At 35.2% G+C, this 16635-nt stretch overlaps 1 protein-coding gene across 3 annotated transcripts in view; it reads left to right on the top strand.

Annotated features, from left to right (window-relative positions):
- KLHL5 (kelch like family member 5) overlaps positions 1–16635 on the top strand; it is a 54723-nt gene that overhangs the window by 17322 nt on the left and 20766 nt on the right. The window contains exon 3 of one of the 3 annotated variants that reach the window (XM_061993498.1): positions 9521–9703. In XM_061993498.1, the coding sequence (XP_061849482.1) occupies positions 9561–9703 (143 nt within the window). In that variant the 5' untranslated portion in view covers positions 9521–9560. Of the gene's footprint in view, positions 1–9517; positions 9704–16635 lie in introns of those variants that run through there. The other 2 variants (XM_061993497.1, XM_061993499.1) reach the window with 2 other exon arrangements.

Genomic DNA, 16635 nt, shown 5'->3' with positions numbered 1-16635 from the left:
ATGCACAAATCTTCTTTTATGCATGCTGCTTCTTACCCTGTTGCCTAGACGATCACTGGCTTTCACTAAGGATGTCTGGTTCTCGTAAAGAGTTTGACGTGAAGCAGATTTTAAAAATCAGATGGAGGTGGTTTGGTCATCAAGCGTCAGCCCCTAACTCTGCAATTGAAAACCACCAAGGAGAATTCTGGAGCAGAGGACAAAATGTAACAACTGGTGGCACAAAGTTTTTAGATGCAGGTAACCTACCTTTAACATCAGTTGGTTACAGAAGGTCCAGTCAACACGATTTCCAGAATTCACCTCCTTGGCCAATGGCATCCACCTCGAAAATCTCTGCATTTGAATTCTCAGCAGAAGACAGTGGAGGTGCACGTTGGCTTGACAGAAAAGAAACAGATGATAGAGCAAGCGAAGAGGAAAATGAATCGGACAGCAGTTCATGCAGGTTAATTATTACTTTCCTATTGTGAGAAATGTGTTTTCATTTCATGTTTACAGATAGCATGCATATACAGCTAGCCTCTAGATTAAAGTGCCTCAGAAATCTAGCAGCTGCTGTGCATCAGAAACACAAAATGATTTATAATCAGGGTTCTGTGTGTTACTAGGACCGTTTTGACAGGTAGCTTCAGTCAATGTGGATAAATAAAGCACCAAAGTGAATGCACTCACTTTTGTCTTAAATAGTATAGCAAGTACATGCTACTGTGACCAGGTTACTGTCTGTTTTGTGGTAATGTTACAGGATGCTTTCTAAATAGTTTTGAAGTGACACTGATTTTTAGTTATGCTGAGAATTAGTCCCATGACAATAAGGAGAAAATTCTGAAGAACTAAGCTGCTTTTTGACTCTTGCCAGACTTTTTCACATGTTTCTTTAGGTGAGGGAGCTGAAACTGTAAAATATACTTAGGCTGTAAGACAAAGGTTGTGGCATTTTTTTCTTGTGCATGCACAACTCAAAAGGGAAAAAAAAAATATCTTGAAAGCCAAGCAATTTGTGCTTTGAAGTAATTGCAGTTATCTGTACATATGTCTTTTAAACATGTGTCTGGCTTAAAAAGAAAAAATTCATTTTATTGTCTGTAAAGATGTTTTGGCGTTCTTCCCTTACATATCATTACTAAAGATGACACTGTAACATTTGTCCTTAAATGAAAGGCATTTACCAATTACTACGAATTAGCCAAGTTAATAATCTTTCTTATTAAGTATCACTTTAATTCTTTTAATTATTTTGAATGCATAAGTCATCTATTCGTCACTAAAAGTATTTTTCCTGTTTTATAGTGCATGTTGTGCATAACAGCTTACCATTTCAAGTAAATTTTATAATGTTTGCTTTCTTGCGTTTAAGATAACTTTACAATGATATGAGATTTCAGAAACTGTGACTATTTAACTGGATACATTGTTTAATAAAACCTATTAAGGACAGATCAACCTAGTTATAGCAGTTGTAGTGTTTTGCGTTCCCCAGGAGAAGTATTCATTTAGTGCAAGGGCAAACTAGTCCATACTATAAACATTAGCTGTTTGTGGTTTATATAACCTTTGAAGAGTAAAGGAAAGGAGGGAGCCTAAAAATGCTTAGGAGTCAATACACTGTGTTTGCTTTTATCACTGAATGGCAGAAGTACTAAAATTACAGGGAAGGGAAATCCTACATACTGATGCTTCATAGCAGCAGTCTTATCACGCTGCAACAACTAGATAGCTAAAAATAACATACCTCTGAGGATGTTCTATTTTAAGTGATATTCAGGTATGAATTTGTAAATAGTGGTTATCACTGATAGTGTTTTACTTTCATGCTTTAAAATAAATATTTTAGATAAATTTTGAGATCAATGTTGGTACAGTTAAATAGGTAGCTAATGTAAGAACTTGCTTTGTGTTGTTATATGTATCTCTAGTCTCATGAGGAGACTCTACTTTAATTTTTTTTCATTGATTTTGACAATGTATAAGCTCTTGGGTAGACTAAAGTCTGCCTACCACTTGGAATATTCTAATTTTAAGAACTTAATTAAATGATGTCCTTTATTAGCCTAAAATATAGCTTCCTATATATTGACATGAGAAAAAAAGCAAAACACCCTTCTCTGTGTAATGTTCAAATGGCTTTTTTCCCCTATGAAAGCCCTCATACCTCCATTAAAAACAAATTGTGTGTGTGAAAAAAATCCTAGTTTAAAACTTTTTTGGAAACTATGTTGTGACCTTACTTCTTCACTCCTCTGTAACTTATTGCCCAAGTTACAATCCCTAAAAGTGCCAGAAGCAGCTCTACTGTTTTGCGCATATCGGTTATCCTTCCTCTTTGTCATGTTTAGCACAGGTAGAAAAGCATTTAGATAGGTCAAAGCTTTAGATCGTTATGTGATTCATGTAGAGAGCTGTGGAAGAATTCGTTTGTTCTTAGTACAGAATTTCGGGGCATAAGGGATAAGCAAATTCCAAGTTTAGTACCAGGTCTTTGACAAAGACTGTGTCTGAGATGCAAATGGATCATCCGGATTCAGGGATCAGCACTACAGCACTAGCCGGCTAAAATGCTGTCTACATCGTACTCCTATGTGGTGTTTGTAACCCGCATGAATTATTGTTTACTATGCCAGTGAGGTTTGAATTATTTCACTGGTTTTCTTCTCCTAGATTTCCTCTGTTGCTGCTGGTTGTTAACTCTCCCGCATTCCTGAGGCGATGGTCATCAGTTTGGATTTATACGCTTTTTAAAATTTTCCAACAGCTGTGCAGTCTCTTGTACAGCAAATTTAAGCCTGTTAGCAATATATTTGTTTTCCTTAACTTTTGGTGGGGGCCTTAGCAACAGTCCACAGACCTTGAAGGCACATTGGATATCAAGCTAAAAAATACGTAGAGCATACCTAATATGTATTGTGTTGTATTGTGTCTGGTTCGTTTCACCCATTAAAAATTAAAATATTGGAATTACTCTAGATTAAGTATGGAAATGTATTCAAATGTAATAGAACATGCATATGTATATTTGAACATTAAATACAAGCAGTATTTCAGAATTCATCAGTTGTGTGGTAACCTTGAACAGTATAGTAAGATGTCTGTAATTCATTTCAGACAAGGTCTGAATGCAGTAGGTGGTAGCTACTCTGCAGTATTGCTATTTATGAAGTCTTGGAGTTAGCATGTTGTAACTCTCAATTTAACTCTGACCATACCCTAATGGCACCCATACCTGCCTGCATCCCCCCCACCACCATTTTCTATCTACAGAAATCTGTGATACTACTTTTCTTTCACCTCAGTCTTTACTGACTTTTGAGGCTGTACGTTCTTTAGGAGCCTCAATTGTACTATATATTTCCGTATATCTGACCTCAAAGTAATGCAAACTGTCAAATAAAGACACTTGATAGGTTCTCTAATTGTATCCTGATAGTAGTATGATGCTTGAAAGTAACTGAAAAGCTATTAAAAAGACCATTTTTTGCTAGACATAGGCATGAACTAGACAAAAATAAGAAATTTTGTTATTGGAAGACAAGTCAGTAACAAAGTTTCTTATTTTTGACTAATTCATGCCTATATCTTGCAAAAAAATGCTCTTTTCTTTACAGGGGAGACTATCTAGTCTTCTCTCTTTCTTTCTTCCATGCTATTGCTAAAATTCTTTCATTTTCCTCTGTTTTTGTTACATCTTCGCTTAGATTATGTCTATACATATTTGAAAAGTGCAGCATAATCTAGTAGTAGTATTGACTTAACGGGCTGTGTATTCAGGTCTTTGTTGGGCTACTATAGGTAACACTAGAGTCTGTGCTCCAGCTTCTTGTGTCTGCTGTTACTCATGCCAGTTAGATTAAGGTTAATACAGAATTATTTACGTTTTCTTTAACCTGTGCCTTTTGTGTGCAAGACTGTAGTTCTGGCTCTTGCTATAATTCTTTCCTCTAACAGAGTAAGTCACAAGCCTTCAAGTTCACATGCATGTATATAGGCTCACTGTGCTCTTCAGTCTCTCTAGAGTTACTTTTGTCCTCTTTATGTTGTCTTTCTTACCTTGAATTATGATAGACCATGGATTTTTAGCAGTCTTTGTTGTTACCATCTGTAACTTCTTTTTATTGATGTCCTTTCCAGCCTTTGGAAGAGTGTTCTGATTTTTACTATTACCTGTTTTTTCCAAGGATCCTTTCAGCATCTTTCTTTTCAACAACGTCCTTTATCTGCAGCTTAGGCTCTTGTCTTTCTAACTTTGAAGAAGGAAATGTTTTACTCTTTATAAAGCATAATAGAAAGTCATAGGCGATGGACTAAAAACTGGCATATTATTTTAGTAAACTGTGTCTTGATCTTTGTATGCCATAAAACGTCAATGAGCTTGAAGACAGCAGTATAAACAACCAAATTGTTGTTTATATAAGAAATAATAATAAAAATATATTTTACATTAGTTTGAAACATTGTATGTAAAATCTGCAATGCAGGAAGCCATCCTAATGCAGCAAGGAAGTTGCACAATTAAGATTTGTTTAAAAATGCAAAAGACATCTCTTAATACCTATCACAATTTCTCCAAAGGGACACATACTCTTATGTTTTGTAATTTGTATGACCTAAACAGTTGACTACTCTAACCTAAAGATTACTTGAAATTGCAATAGAACTTTTAATTAGATTACTACCAAAAAGCTACCTTGAAACCATGGGTTTGCAATATAGCAAATGCAGTGTACTGTGTCAAAGTAGACAATTAGCTCACTTTTTGGCTGCATAGGACTTTTTTTTTTCCTAAATTAGGAAGTCCAGCTACTGGAGATCTGCCTGTTCTAGTAGGAGAATAAGTGTCTTCACTGGTTTTGAACTGTAAGACATTTATAGCTTATTGATGATTAAGTGGAGTAAATTCCATATGCTTCATTTATGATTCAGAGTTTTGCTTTGATCAAACACTGGCTTTTGATTTCAGTGACATTATTCTTGGGTTTGCATTAGAAGAATGTAAACAGGAGCATGTAATTTACAGTCAGTTACGATGCATTATTTTTCTTCCTTTTATTGCCGTCTCTAAGCACAAGGCAGTTGTATCCATTTCCCTGCGCATACTGAGTAATTTTCATCACTTATCTTTAAACCTCTATTATTTTGAAGCTTTCTGAGGTCTGAATTAACCTAAACTTCTTTATTATTTTTCTTCTTCAAAGTGTTATGATACTAAATTTTAAAAATATCTGTATATGTTGAAGTGTCCATATCAGTTTGTTGATTTTTCTGATTGTTTACATGTCATATTTATAAAGGTAATATTATTTATGCATAAATTCAGATTTAAAATTTGGATGTAAGTTACTTCATTTTCTGAGAAACAAAGTGATATTCACTGGAAGTACAGTAAGGAGAAAAACATGTATTTTTTTTCCCAACTCTACAGTTTTGCCAGTGTTTACTCTGATAATGCTTTCATCTACACCCAGTTTGCATTAGAGAAACATAAACCAGAATTTAAGCCAATTCTATGCACAGATGATTATTGCTCCAGCTCCCACTTGCACCACTTTCAGTGTATCTATGAAAGCCATTTGGGTTGGTGTATAGTGTTGCCTGCAAATTTCAGTAGCATAGATGGAGCATTTGGTTGCCTAGAGGGAAGAAGTTCATGCAGTTGCGTTCTGCATCACCTCTGCCATTTCCTTGATACCTTTAAAGCCCATGGGCCATTTTCATCTTAATGCTGCATTCTCAAAGATGAATCTCACTCCTCAAAAATGGTAGATAGTTAATGGAGATAAACCCATTTTATTGCCTTCACTGGAAAAAGGCACAATTCGTCTGCTGCAAAGCATCTGTGCTGCTCAGTGTCCCAGTAGTCACATTATTTGCTGTCTCTTGCCTGGTGAGGCAATGCCTTAAGGAATTTAGAAGGGAAAAGGAGAAGAGTTGGACCTGCGGTGGTAGTTGAGTGGGAAAAGAAGACAGAGCCTAGAAATCTTTGAAAAACAGACTTTGTGGCTCTCGTAGGGCTCTTGTAAACAGCTGCACTTCAACATTTTGCTTCGATCAAAAGAAATGTGACTTTTTAATGTAAGGAAATAAGCCATTACTTGCTGCAAAAGGTCAGAAGAAACAGGATGGTTCTTTTATATGTAAGGTCAGCATCTGTACCCTTGATCTTTGCCACTCTTACCTTGAAGTAAAACTACATTTTTGCAGATTCATAGTAATTCATATTATCTTATGAAGAAGTTGACCTTTTTCAGAAATATAAATGAAATTACTGCTGAATTAGGTGAAGTGATGGTGACAATAGAACGATTTTAAATGTAAGTGAATTTACACATACTTTTCAGAGATTTTTTTTTTCAGACAGAATTTGACACAATTTTTCAGGAAAAAAAATTAAATTTATTTCAGATTTCAGATTTTGTTCCTCTGTTTCTGTTCCAAACTAAATAATTTCAAATGTGTATTTGATTTTTTTTCCTTATTCATAAGGAAGCCTTTATTGCTTTATTTTTATTTGAAAAACAAACAGGGAGACATTTAACCCAAAAGATGCCTTCCTAAAAGTAATTTAAAATGCATAAAATGCTTGAAAAAGAGTTTTGCAGCTTACTGGAATTCACAGGTTGTTTGATATGTGATGGTTATAAAAAAACCATTGTAAGTCTTCTTTTAAAATGAATCTCGGTGCTTTAAAATAATTAAAATAACAAAACCTGGTAATAAGAACAGATTTTGCTTCTCCTTCGTAAAATTTGAAAAACACAGATGCCTTTCTTTTGAGAGAGTTTAGTAAAGGAGGGTGGAAAGAAGGCTTGTATATGTTATCTTTTTATGTTGAAAACTGCTATGGCTTTGTTTAAGCAACAACAATGAAGCCTGAAACAACAGCAGAGGATAGATGTGAATTCAGCTCTGCAGTCATCATCATCATATAGGCTTTTACTTTTGAAACTTAACACCACTTTACTAGCCCAGTTAATTACTTCGTTTGCTTTGTAGTGAGCCCTTACACTGGGGACAGCTCCTTATTCTAAACATACTTCTTCAAGAAATATAATCCTTTAAAAATTAATGGCTTATACGTAGTTTTGATTTCAAAAGGCATACTCTGATATAAATTCTTTATTAGACAGAGAAGTTGAAAAAAGCTAGCATCTTTAGCATACAAATGTTTGTGACCAAGTCCTTAGAATAACTTTACAACAATTCTGAAAATGAAATATATATGATTAATATTAATAATTAATTAATAGAAATTGTTCAGTGCTAGATAGAATTTTTTTTAATAGTGAAAGGATATTGTTGAATAGAGAAACATGAAAGACCAAAAAGAGTGTGATTGAAGTTTAATACAGAAAGGAAATCCTACCGATTCGTGTTCTAAGATATTTATAATAATCTTTCCACTTAATGTGTTAAAAATACTATCTTAAATCTTAAGATTAAAGCAATATGCAGAAAGGATTCTTTGATACACATCTTGTGTGCTGACAGACTCAATCTTTAATGTATTTTTCTTAGTACTACGTGTGAGTCATGCAGAAGTAGCAATACCTCCAGCCTATGGGAGTGGAAGTTCATACCAAGATGAATTTGAGAGCCAAATCCAGAAGGAACAGAGCTGCCTTTATACTCAGAGATGCAGGACCTCATGCCAGGTGCTTGCTCTGAGCATAGGATTCACAAGTCAGCGTTAGATACTTCTCTTTAGGTGGAAGGAATATAGGCCAAGAATTTTGGAAGGCATTTCAGTATTGCTGCTGAGAGAGAGAAAATCAACTTTCCCTTCCTCTATTCTTTCTTTATATGTATTTTCTACCAAGCTGTTGTGGCTGTAGATAACTGAACTTGGACAGATTCACGAAAGAGTTAGAGGAAGGAGGGAGGTTTGAATTTTTCATAACCAATCATTGAGTAATAGATTTAAATAGCCTTTGAGGCTCTATTTTTTTCTTTTTTGCAAGCACCTTGGCTATTTAGACCGTCTCTTTCATACTCTCTCAATGGACCACTGAAGCTTAATCTATATTTCGTTTTCCTTCATTATGAGAAATGGTTTATAAGTTACTTGTTGGCCAGCACCTGTTTTTTCCACTTCTGTTTCTATTGCAGGGTTGCTGGTTTAAGAGTTGCTTTTCCTGAGTACTTCTTGCTCATTCACTGTGAGAATGCCACCAGGTTTTGATGATATAATGTTTTTTATGGTTACGTGGTCACACTTTTCACATATGTGAGTTCCTTGATTCAGTTTCCAAAACATCCATGAAGAGTGTTTGTTCCAGCTTGTCAGAGGGCCAGTGGTGGAGCAGAACAAGTGACTCTTTGCAGAAGAAGTTGACACAGCTTAGATAAATGGCTAACCACAGCTTCAGAGAGCACATATAAGATAAAGGCCTCCAAGGGAAATAGACAGGCAGGTATCTAATTTGTTATGCATGACTAGATTTAGGTTTGAATCAAGTGCCAAATTGCTTGGCCTTTTGAGCTGTCTGGGCACATGCAGGAAAACTCAAACAAACCAAAGTTTTACAGAACATTTTCTGCTGAAAATTGACACTTTGATTTTGAGGAGCTCTGTTCTGAAATGAATCCCAGGCTAAGGACTGTGCTAAGTCTCTTGGTGGATTTAGCCCTAAGTATGCTGCCTGAGTTCAAGGCATCTTTGTGAAAGCAGGGTTCTGGATGCAGACCTTATGAATCTATGTCGTTACAAATATTGTGGCAGGTCCAGAGTATTTTACAAGCTGTTTGCATTGTGGAAAACTAAGTAGTAGTCAATGAAATAACAGTGAGCAAGAAAAGATGCTTCCCAGTGTACTGATTAGAATTCATCTCCTTTATGTCCCAGCCCATGCATTTTCTGTACATTTTCTCTGTTCCCCTTTTCTCCCAAGCTGCTGTGTGTGTGGACACCAATGGTTTTTTTTTCTCCCCATCTACCTTTCTCTTTCCACTGTGTTGATTTCTGATGTGCTAGATCTCATTTTGGACACATAAGGTGTCCTACAGGAGGAGCAGTGGTACATTGATGTGTTTCTTGATTATTTTTTTCCCACTGCATGCCCTAATCTACTAGCTGCTTATATGCCGAATATTATGCTAGCCACCTTAGGCCAACTGTAAAGCAAGACTTGAACATACATGTGAAATAAGACTTTAATATATGTGGCAAGGAGAGATTAGATTCCTTGTTGCATCCTTCCATTGCTTTTTGAGTTTGCAGGGTCTTGATACACATCCATTCTTCCTTAATCATCTGATAACGCTATAGATACAATTACTGGCCTGATCTTTGTGTGTCTGGTAGTTGAAGAGTACAATGTTAAATGCTACTTTTTTCATAAGGTTATAGATTAGGTTTGGAGGAAGAGAGACAGTATGAAGAGAAATAAAATAGCAAGGAAATAATTTAAAACACATAGTGTATACAAATTTTTTAATCATACATGATTTTATTTTATCATCTGCAGATAGCATTGCTGCACCTTAATATTGTGTGAACTAAGATTTCTCTTATTGTCTTCAGCAGAACCTCCAACAGCAGTCAAACTGTATCATCTTGCCAAACTATGGAGCCCTGTGCCTCTGATGAATTTTTTCAGGCTCTCAACCACGCTGAACAAACTTTTAAAAAGATGGAGAACTATCTTAGACACAAACAGCTGTGTGATGTGGTGTTAGTTGCTGGTGATCGTAGAATTCCAGCTCACAGGTAAGTTTATTATAATTTGAAATAATTTCATATTCATTTACAAATGCACCTTCAAAGTGTATCTTGTGGTTTTGTTTTGTTTTTAAAAAAAGCTCATAAATTCCTAAACAATTTAGAATACTTAAACATAAGCATGGTTAAATGTTTATCTGGAAACGGAAAGTTAATTTCTCTCTGTTGTATGTGATATATCATCAAAATAATTGTGATGTTTTCATGTTCTTTTCTTCAAGCATATAGTAAAATATTAGCATAGCAAGATAAAAACCTCAAAGTCCCACATGGACCCTCACAGTATTCTAAGTAGTAGCATATTCTGTAGAAACCACAGAATGATATAATTTTTTATTGGATTTATTTTTTCTGTGTACTAAAAATTAAGTTGTTGAAGTCATATTTGGCAAGAAGGAGAATCTTCTATCTGAATAGAGGTTTTTTTTTTTTGCCCCCACATTAACAAGAGTCCTTTGACAGTAGATTTCTAAACACTGACAGAAGCTAAATTAGATCAAACATTTCCTTATCTGTCATCTAGGTACTTAACAGATCATATAGCATGCCACTTAAGAGCTAGAAAAATACCAAAGATAGTGAAATGACAGTATGAATAACTGAAGTATGTTACAGTATTTAATGCCCAGTATTAATAGTTCGACTAGAAACCTAGATATAATTAAGCTGTGGTTTCGTGAGATTAGATCTACAGCAGAAATCACAGCCTAAAGAATTTATTTAGAAGATTAGATTATTTAGCTTTCCCTATGGCTACGGAGTATCTTAAGATTGGTCTTTGATTTGTTCAAATCAGATGCAAAACTGAACTGTCCCTTTGAAAAAAGTGAATCAGATGAAAACCAGTAATGCTCATACCCCTAGTGGATTTGCACCTGCTGAAGTAATTTAGAAATCAAAGAGCTTTGGAGTGCTGTGAACAGGAAAAATATTGATTATAATAAGCACTCTTCCTTGTGCAGCCAAGGTAGCACCTTTGCAGTATACAGTCTGGTTTATGTAATACTTCAAAAGTGTAGAAAGGGTGTGGAAGACTGCTGTGAGTATCCTATAAGGACTGGAAGATTTATTTTTGCAATAAGATAAACAGAACAAAAAAAGTCTTTAATGTAGTTTGTACCTGTTTCTCATGTCTTTAGAGAACCAACTTTGCTACTCCAGTTTCTGCTCGTGCATCTATTTCTGTGGTGCATTAGGCATGTGCTACCACCTGTTATTTGATTTGGTTTTCTCTTCCTAAGAGGAGAAACATCTTGCTGTAGTTGATATATTGTGTATTAAATATGCTTGAAAGTTGAGGGCAAAGAAACACACCTTGTGCTTGTAGCAGGAGGTGGGAGGCTTATGGCTGTCCTTAGTTCACTTTGTAATGTTGGAGCAACTTTGAAGTAGGCTTTGCCTTTTGTGCAGTATGTTCTTTCTCTTACTGTTTTGGTTTCACAGAGAAACATAACAATAACTACAGTCCTTATCTCAGTACATCCAGAGTACCTCACTGAAAACTGAACTTCTCTATAGTGGGAAAGGTAAAGATAGAATCTTACATCTGGTTCAGGATTTTACAGAAATTCAGTTCTTACTGAAGACTGGCTCTATGGCCTTGCAGTAGCCTACCTGCATCCAAGTTCTGACTTCTGTAATGCTGACTGCAGGCTGGAGAAGTCAGCATAGTTCAGAATCCTAGTGATTATTTATCTTAAGTCTTAAGCTACAAAAGATGTATTAAATAGATAGTAGCTTAATGGCTTGGTGTTCTAAGATGTGTAAGAAAATGGAAAATTAGTTTACGCTGGACAGCTTTTTTTGTCCCTATTCTTAAGAAAGAGGATTTTTCTTAATATGTGGTACCATAGAATTGGCGGGAAAGGACATTTTTCATTAGTATTATTAAGCATGGTCATATATAGAGAGAAGTTTACAGATTTTTCTGGTTTAAACCTGATATTTTAATAGTTTCTGTATTTTTTTTTTCTTAATTTCAATTTTCTACTTTTTATGATAGTTGAATGTTGTGAGATGTATGATGTATGTTTTCAGAGAAAAGAGCAGTGAGTTTGGTGTCTGCAATAGTGGTAACAGGTAATATATTACTGTAAAATTGTGAAGGGTTTGGAAACAATTCAAATAATTCAGTCTATAAGTAATAAAAATAAGAGTATCACATGTACTCAGGATTTTTCTGCATATGACACTCTTTATCATCCTCTTCTCATTCTGTGCTGAAATTATAGCTAAGCAAGTATCTAGGAGATCAAGAAGCAAGTAGCAAGAGGATAGTTTTCCACAAGGAAAAAATGCATCGTTTTCTCACTCTCTTAGCCTGCAGTTCCATAAAGAAATGTTGCCAGATTTTTAATTCAATTTTTTCATACCAGGTGCTTTTTCAGTGTCCATTGCAATTTCAGATGTCTAAGCCATTTATTATGTTCCTGTTTACTATGTTCAGCTAGTTGTTATATCCATAATAAAAGTTTGTTTTGTAGTAATGTGCTGATCAGAACAATCACATAAGAGAGGGTGGTCTATGTAAATTCCTGGCCAGAAGGGATTTAAAGCCTGCTCTGCATCCTTCTACCAGAAATCTGAAAATCTGTGCAGAGACATTTCCTTTCTTCCTGTTGACACTGAAGATAGAAATACAAAAGACATGGGACTGAAGGAAAGGCAAATGGAAGCTTATGTACTTTAAGGACTAGGAAGTTTTTTCGGAGGAGCACCGATCCTGGTCTGTGGGATTATTTTTCTTTATCTTGAGGCTTATTTATCTTTGTTCTTCTTTTTCATACTGCTTAATAATACTTCCTTTCTTTCACAATTTGTATTGCCTTAGTTTGCAAATCCTTCACTGTGGCATCTTTCTTTTTTTTTTTTTAGCTACATATTTATAAATGTTTTGCAAAGTGTCTTTTTAGAAAGTCAAAGTATATAAAAAAGCAGTTCTGTGATAGCTTTATGTTAAAAAGGTACAATTGCTACCAACAGTGTGGTCGTTGTGAAAAAAAAAATACTAAAGAGTTTATTGTAATCATCATTTCAGTATCAAAGTACCAAATGAATTTTGAAAGGTTTGATTTCCCTGGAAGAGAGCTATAACTGAAATCATTTTAACATAAACCTGCTGCATATATTTTTAGATATTGCTTGCTTTTAAACAAATTTAATTTAAATACAGGTATATTAATAATGTGGGACAGTACCACTTCTTGTATTTTTATTACTGACATGCTTTTTTATCAAGAATAGAAACGAGCTGAAGCCACCAGTGTATGAGGTGCTTCATACTAGGACACATGAACTATTCAGTGTCACCTTATAACTTCAGTGAATGCTATTAGTGAGTTCCCTAGTATTATTTTCAGCTGTTACACAGCCACAAACAAGGAGTTGCCTAGGAAGCGTCCCTTTTATCTTTAAGATGTTAAGAAGCTTCACTTCATTCTGTCATGTGACTCAAGTTGAGAGTAAATCTGTAAATTGCCAGGTTTGACAGCTATCATCATTTTATGTAATAATTGCTTTGAAGACCTAGAAAGCTGTCTAGATGATGCAGCTTGTGGCAATTGCAAGAAGTACAATTTAATTCAGGCGTGCCACCCTGCTTACATATATTTTACTGGCTTTCAGTAGAAAACTCTTCAAAGTAAGTTAAGCAGTCATGGTGGATCTTCCTATTTTTGGATCAGTAGAAACCACAGAAATGAAAGACATTAGTAGCGTTGGAGCTTCCTGTAAGAACAGGAGACATACTCAAACACCTAGATTTTGTTAGTATTTAGCCCATGTCTGTTGAGTATTTCTCCAGAGATTAGTTGTTCGGAAATCTTATGTTCTCCCAGGTGAAGAATTCTGGTATTCATGTGTTTCTTTTTCTCTAGTTTTCCTGTGAAAAAGAGCAGCCAACCTACTGCATATAATTTAGTAGTCAAATGCTTGCCATATTATCCATGCAGAATTGAGTATTTGGCAGTAGTTAATAATTAGGTGAAAAGGAGAGTAAAGGTAAATCTTTGACATCCACAGCTGAATAATACAATGCTATCTGTATTAAGATTTTCTTCTTGATTTTTGGATGTCTTGTTCTGCTAAGAGGCCTCTGTAATGTCAACATATAGTTATTTTATAGGCATTTTAATTGGATAAAATGTGAAAGAAATGCTACTCTTTGGGGGGGGGAAAAAAGGACTTCAAACTTGGAATACAAAACACATACCTTTCTTCAGTTCCTAAATGGAGGAAAGGCAGTCTTTTGTAGCATCAGTACATCCCAGTGAACCCTTGATATGGATGAATATGTTAATTTTAATAAATAACACAGAGATTCTCTCTGTTAAATGCTAACAGAGCCATGATGATTTAAGAAGGAGATTGTGACTATAAATATAGTTTAGTTTTTATAGTCATTGCACAGATTTTCCTTTAAAAAATAATACTTGTCACTTATCTCTTGTAGGGCTTTTTTAGCAAAAAGGTCTAATATGGGTGGGGGAAGTCTTCCGTGGATTCTTCAGTGTTATGAAGGTTCACATTGTATAATCTGTATGTAGGAATGCAGTTTAATTTCAGACAATTCCAAAAAAGCTTGAAAGAAAAATCAGTGACGAGCTATGAGATTAAAAGATCAATGAACAAGTGAGTGTCAAATGGCATGAGTAAAGTAGTAATTGATTTTTATTGACTAGTGGAAAAACCATAGGACAAGAAAAGGCTAGTTGACTGAAAGTCTGCCTTTGTTTTCTTTTATGCTAGCTCAGTGTCACCTTGATGCATTGTCACTGTATGTTTTAATCTCCTTTCTTTGAAATAACTTTTCTTGTGAATTATTTGAATTAAGAAAAAAGTGTCGAGCGCTGTTCTAAGGCTTTTCATTGTGAATATGTTTCTTGGCTAAAATGAGTACAAAATTGTTATCAATATAACTTATGCTTTGGCATATTACTTGTATTAATCTACTCCTGGGCTGCACATGTGCAGTTCAGTCACTAGAGAACACTTAATGCTGTGAAGCATGTATGCCTTCTCATGAAGCTGAATACAAGTTTGCAAAACTAGTAAATAGATTGCATTTAAAATTTCTAGTAATTTCCTTTGGAGAACTTTGAGGTTGGAAACTGCGGGGAGAAATTTGCTGATATCAAACAGCTGGTAGAAGGTGTTTGTATGGAGCCTCGGGTTATTATCTGGCATTTCTTCAGCAGTTGTTGCTAAGATATGTACAGTCCAGCCATTTCCTAAATAACAGCCCAGCTAACCAAACCAGTCGCACTATTGGGGGAAGAAAACAAAAACCCCAAGCTGTGTTAAGATTAGGGTTCAGGTTATGTTTCCTGTTGCAGTGACCTTTCTTTTTCAAGCTGCCTTCTGTGTAGAAGTTCAAGTCAGTATTGCCAGAGATGCATATCTTAAGTTGTTTTCCCTTTCTTTTAAATTCTGGCTTGGACTTAGAGACATATTGGGTTATTCAAATCTGTCAACTTTCTCTTTTAGTGAGAATTCCTGGTTTTGTTCATACGAATCGCTCTACCTTGACGCTTATGTGAATATGCTCTCTAATTTCACTAAACTTGTCCACATCTCTCGTAGGCAGTATTTTCATTCAACTGCATGTGTCGTTACACCTGTGGTTAAGAAGCCTAGAAGTGAGACCTGGGCAGAATGTTCTAGTTTTTCTTAGCCAGTCAGATGCAGAATGAATCCCTCTATACTCTGAACGTAGCTCTGTTGCCTCTTCAGCTAGAAAAAAAGGATTACCCTGCTGTAGGCCTGACAAAATGGTCAATGGTCAGAAAAATCAGCAAGAAAAAATGTAGTTGACATTAATTAAAAAAATTATTATTTTGCAGTTAACTGCAAATAACTGTCTCAATAAATGACTTTGATTATATACCTGCAAATCCTCCCCATTAATACATGCTTAGACTTACTCCTAAGCACTGGTGCTCACCTTTTCACCTAACTTTACTCTGTTCTGTGGTTCCTGGCCTCTGTCATCTAGCAAACCAATATAGTGATACAGCACAGAATAAACTGACATTCCACAAAGTGTTAGATTAATTGACCGTATGCCGACGGCCTGTGCCATGTATTTACTGGAGGCTTGATTCTTGCTTTTGCTGTCTGTTATAGCTCAGTACATTTGCAAATGTATTTGTATATGAATTCTCTGTGAGCAAGGCTACAGTGAACTGCTGCAGCACAAAAATTGATCCAAACCACAAGGCTGTTCCTAGAGGTCTCTTAGGGAAGACACCAGCAGACCTCATGAATAGTTATGGTAGGTTTCATACGTCAGAACTAGGAGTTGAATATTCCTGTTCTGCATGATTTCCTTTCTATTTCATCCTAGTCCTGTGAATACATACTGAGACATAAAAATTCTTGCATATTTTGTGGAGTAGCATTGTTGTATGTACTCAATGTTTTAATCTCAGTAATCCAAAGAATTGTCTGTTGAGCACTAACATATTTACATATGCAGTATCTGAAAATACTCAGAATTGTTAACAAAAGGCTAAATACATACACACAAAAGAGATTACACCGTACCATCTTCATATTTACCATGTCTAGTTCTGTTATCAATATTAGGAAGTATATGTGTGTGTGCACGAAGAATAAAAACGTTTTAAATCACTTTGAAAAGGACTAGTGAGTCATTCTTTCACGTTTAAAAAAGTAACTGACATAATAGAAATGGAAGTCAATTAAATATTTTTTTTTTACTTTGTGTCATGTTTATTTATATTCCTTTTCCTAGTTATGTGGATTTTTTGGGTTGTTTCTGTGTTAGCTATTAAAAGTCATTGAGCTTTGAAAGGACAATTAATTTACTTCAGCAGCAAATATACATTCAGTAACATTACTTCATTATTCACAGAGCGGAACTAGAGCATGGAGCAGTTTGTCAATTTTAAAATGTTTTT

Source organism: Colius striatus, chromosome 3, assembly GCF_028858725.1.
Source record: "Colius striatus isolate bColStr4 chromosome 3, bColStr4.1.hap1, whole genome shotgun sequence".
NCBI classification, from domain to species: Eukaryota; Metazoa; Chordata; class Aves; order Coliiformes; family Coliidae; genus Colius; species Colius striatus.
This window is presented reverse-complemented; position numbering and strand designations above follow the sequence as displayed.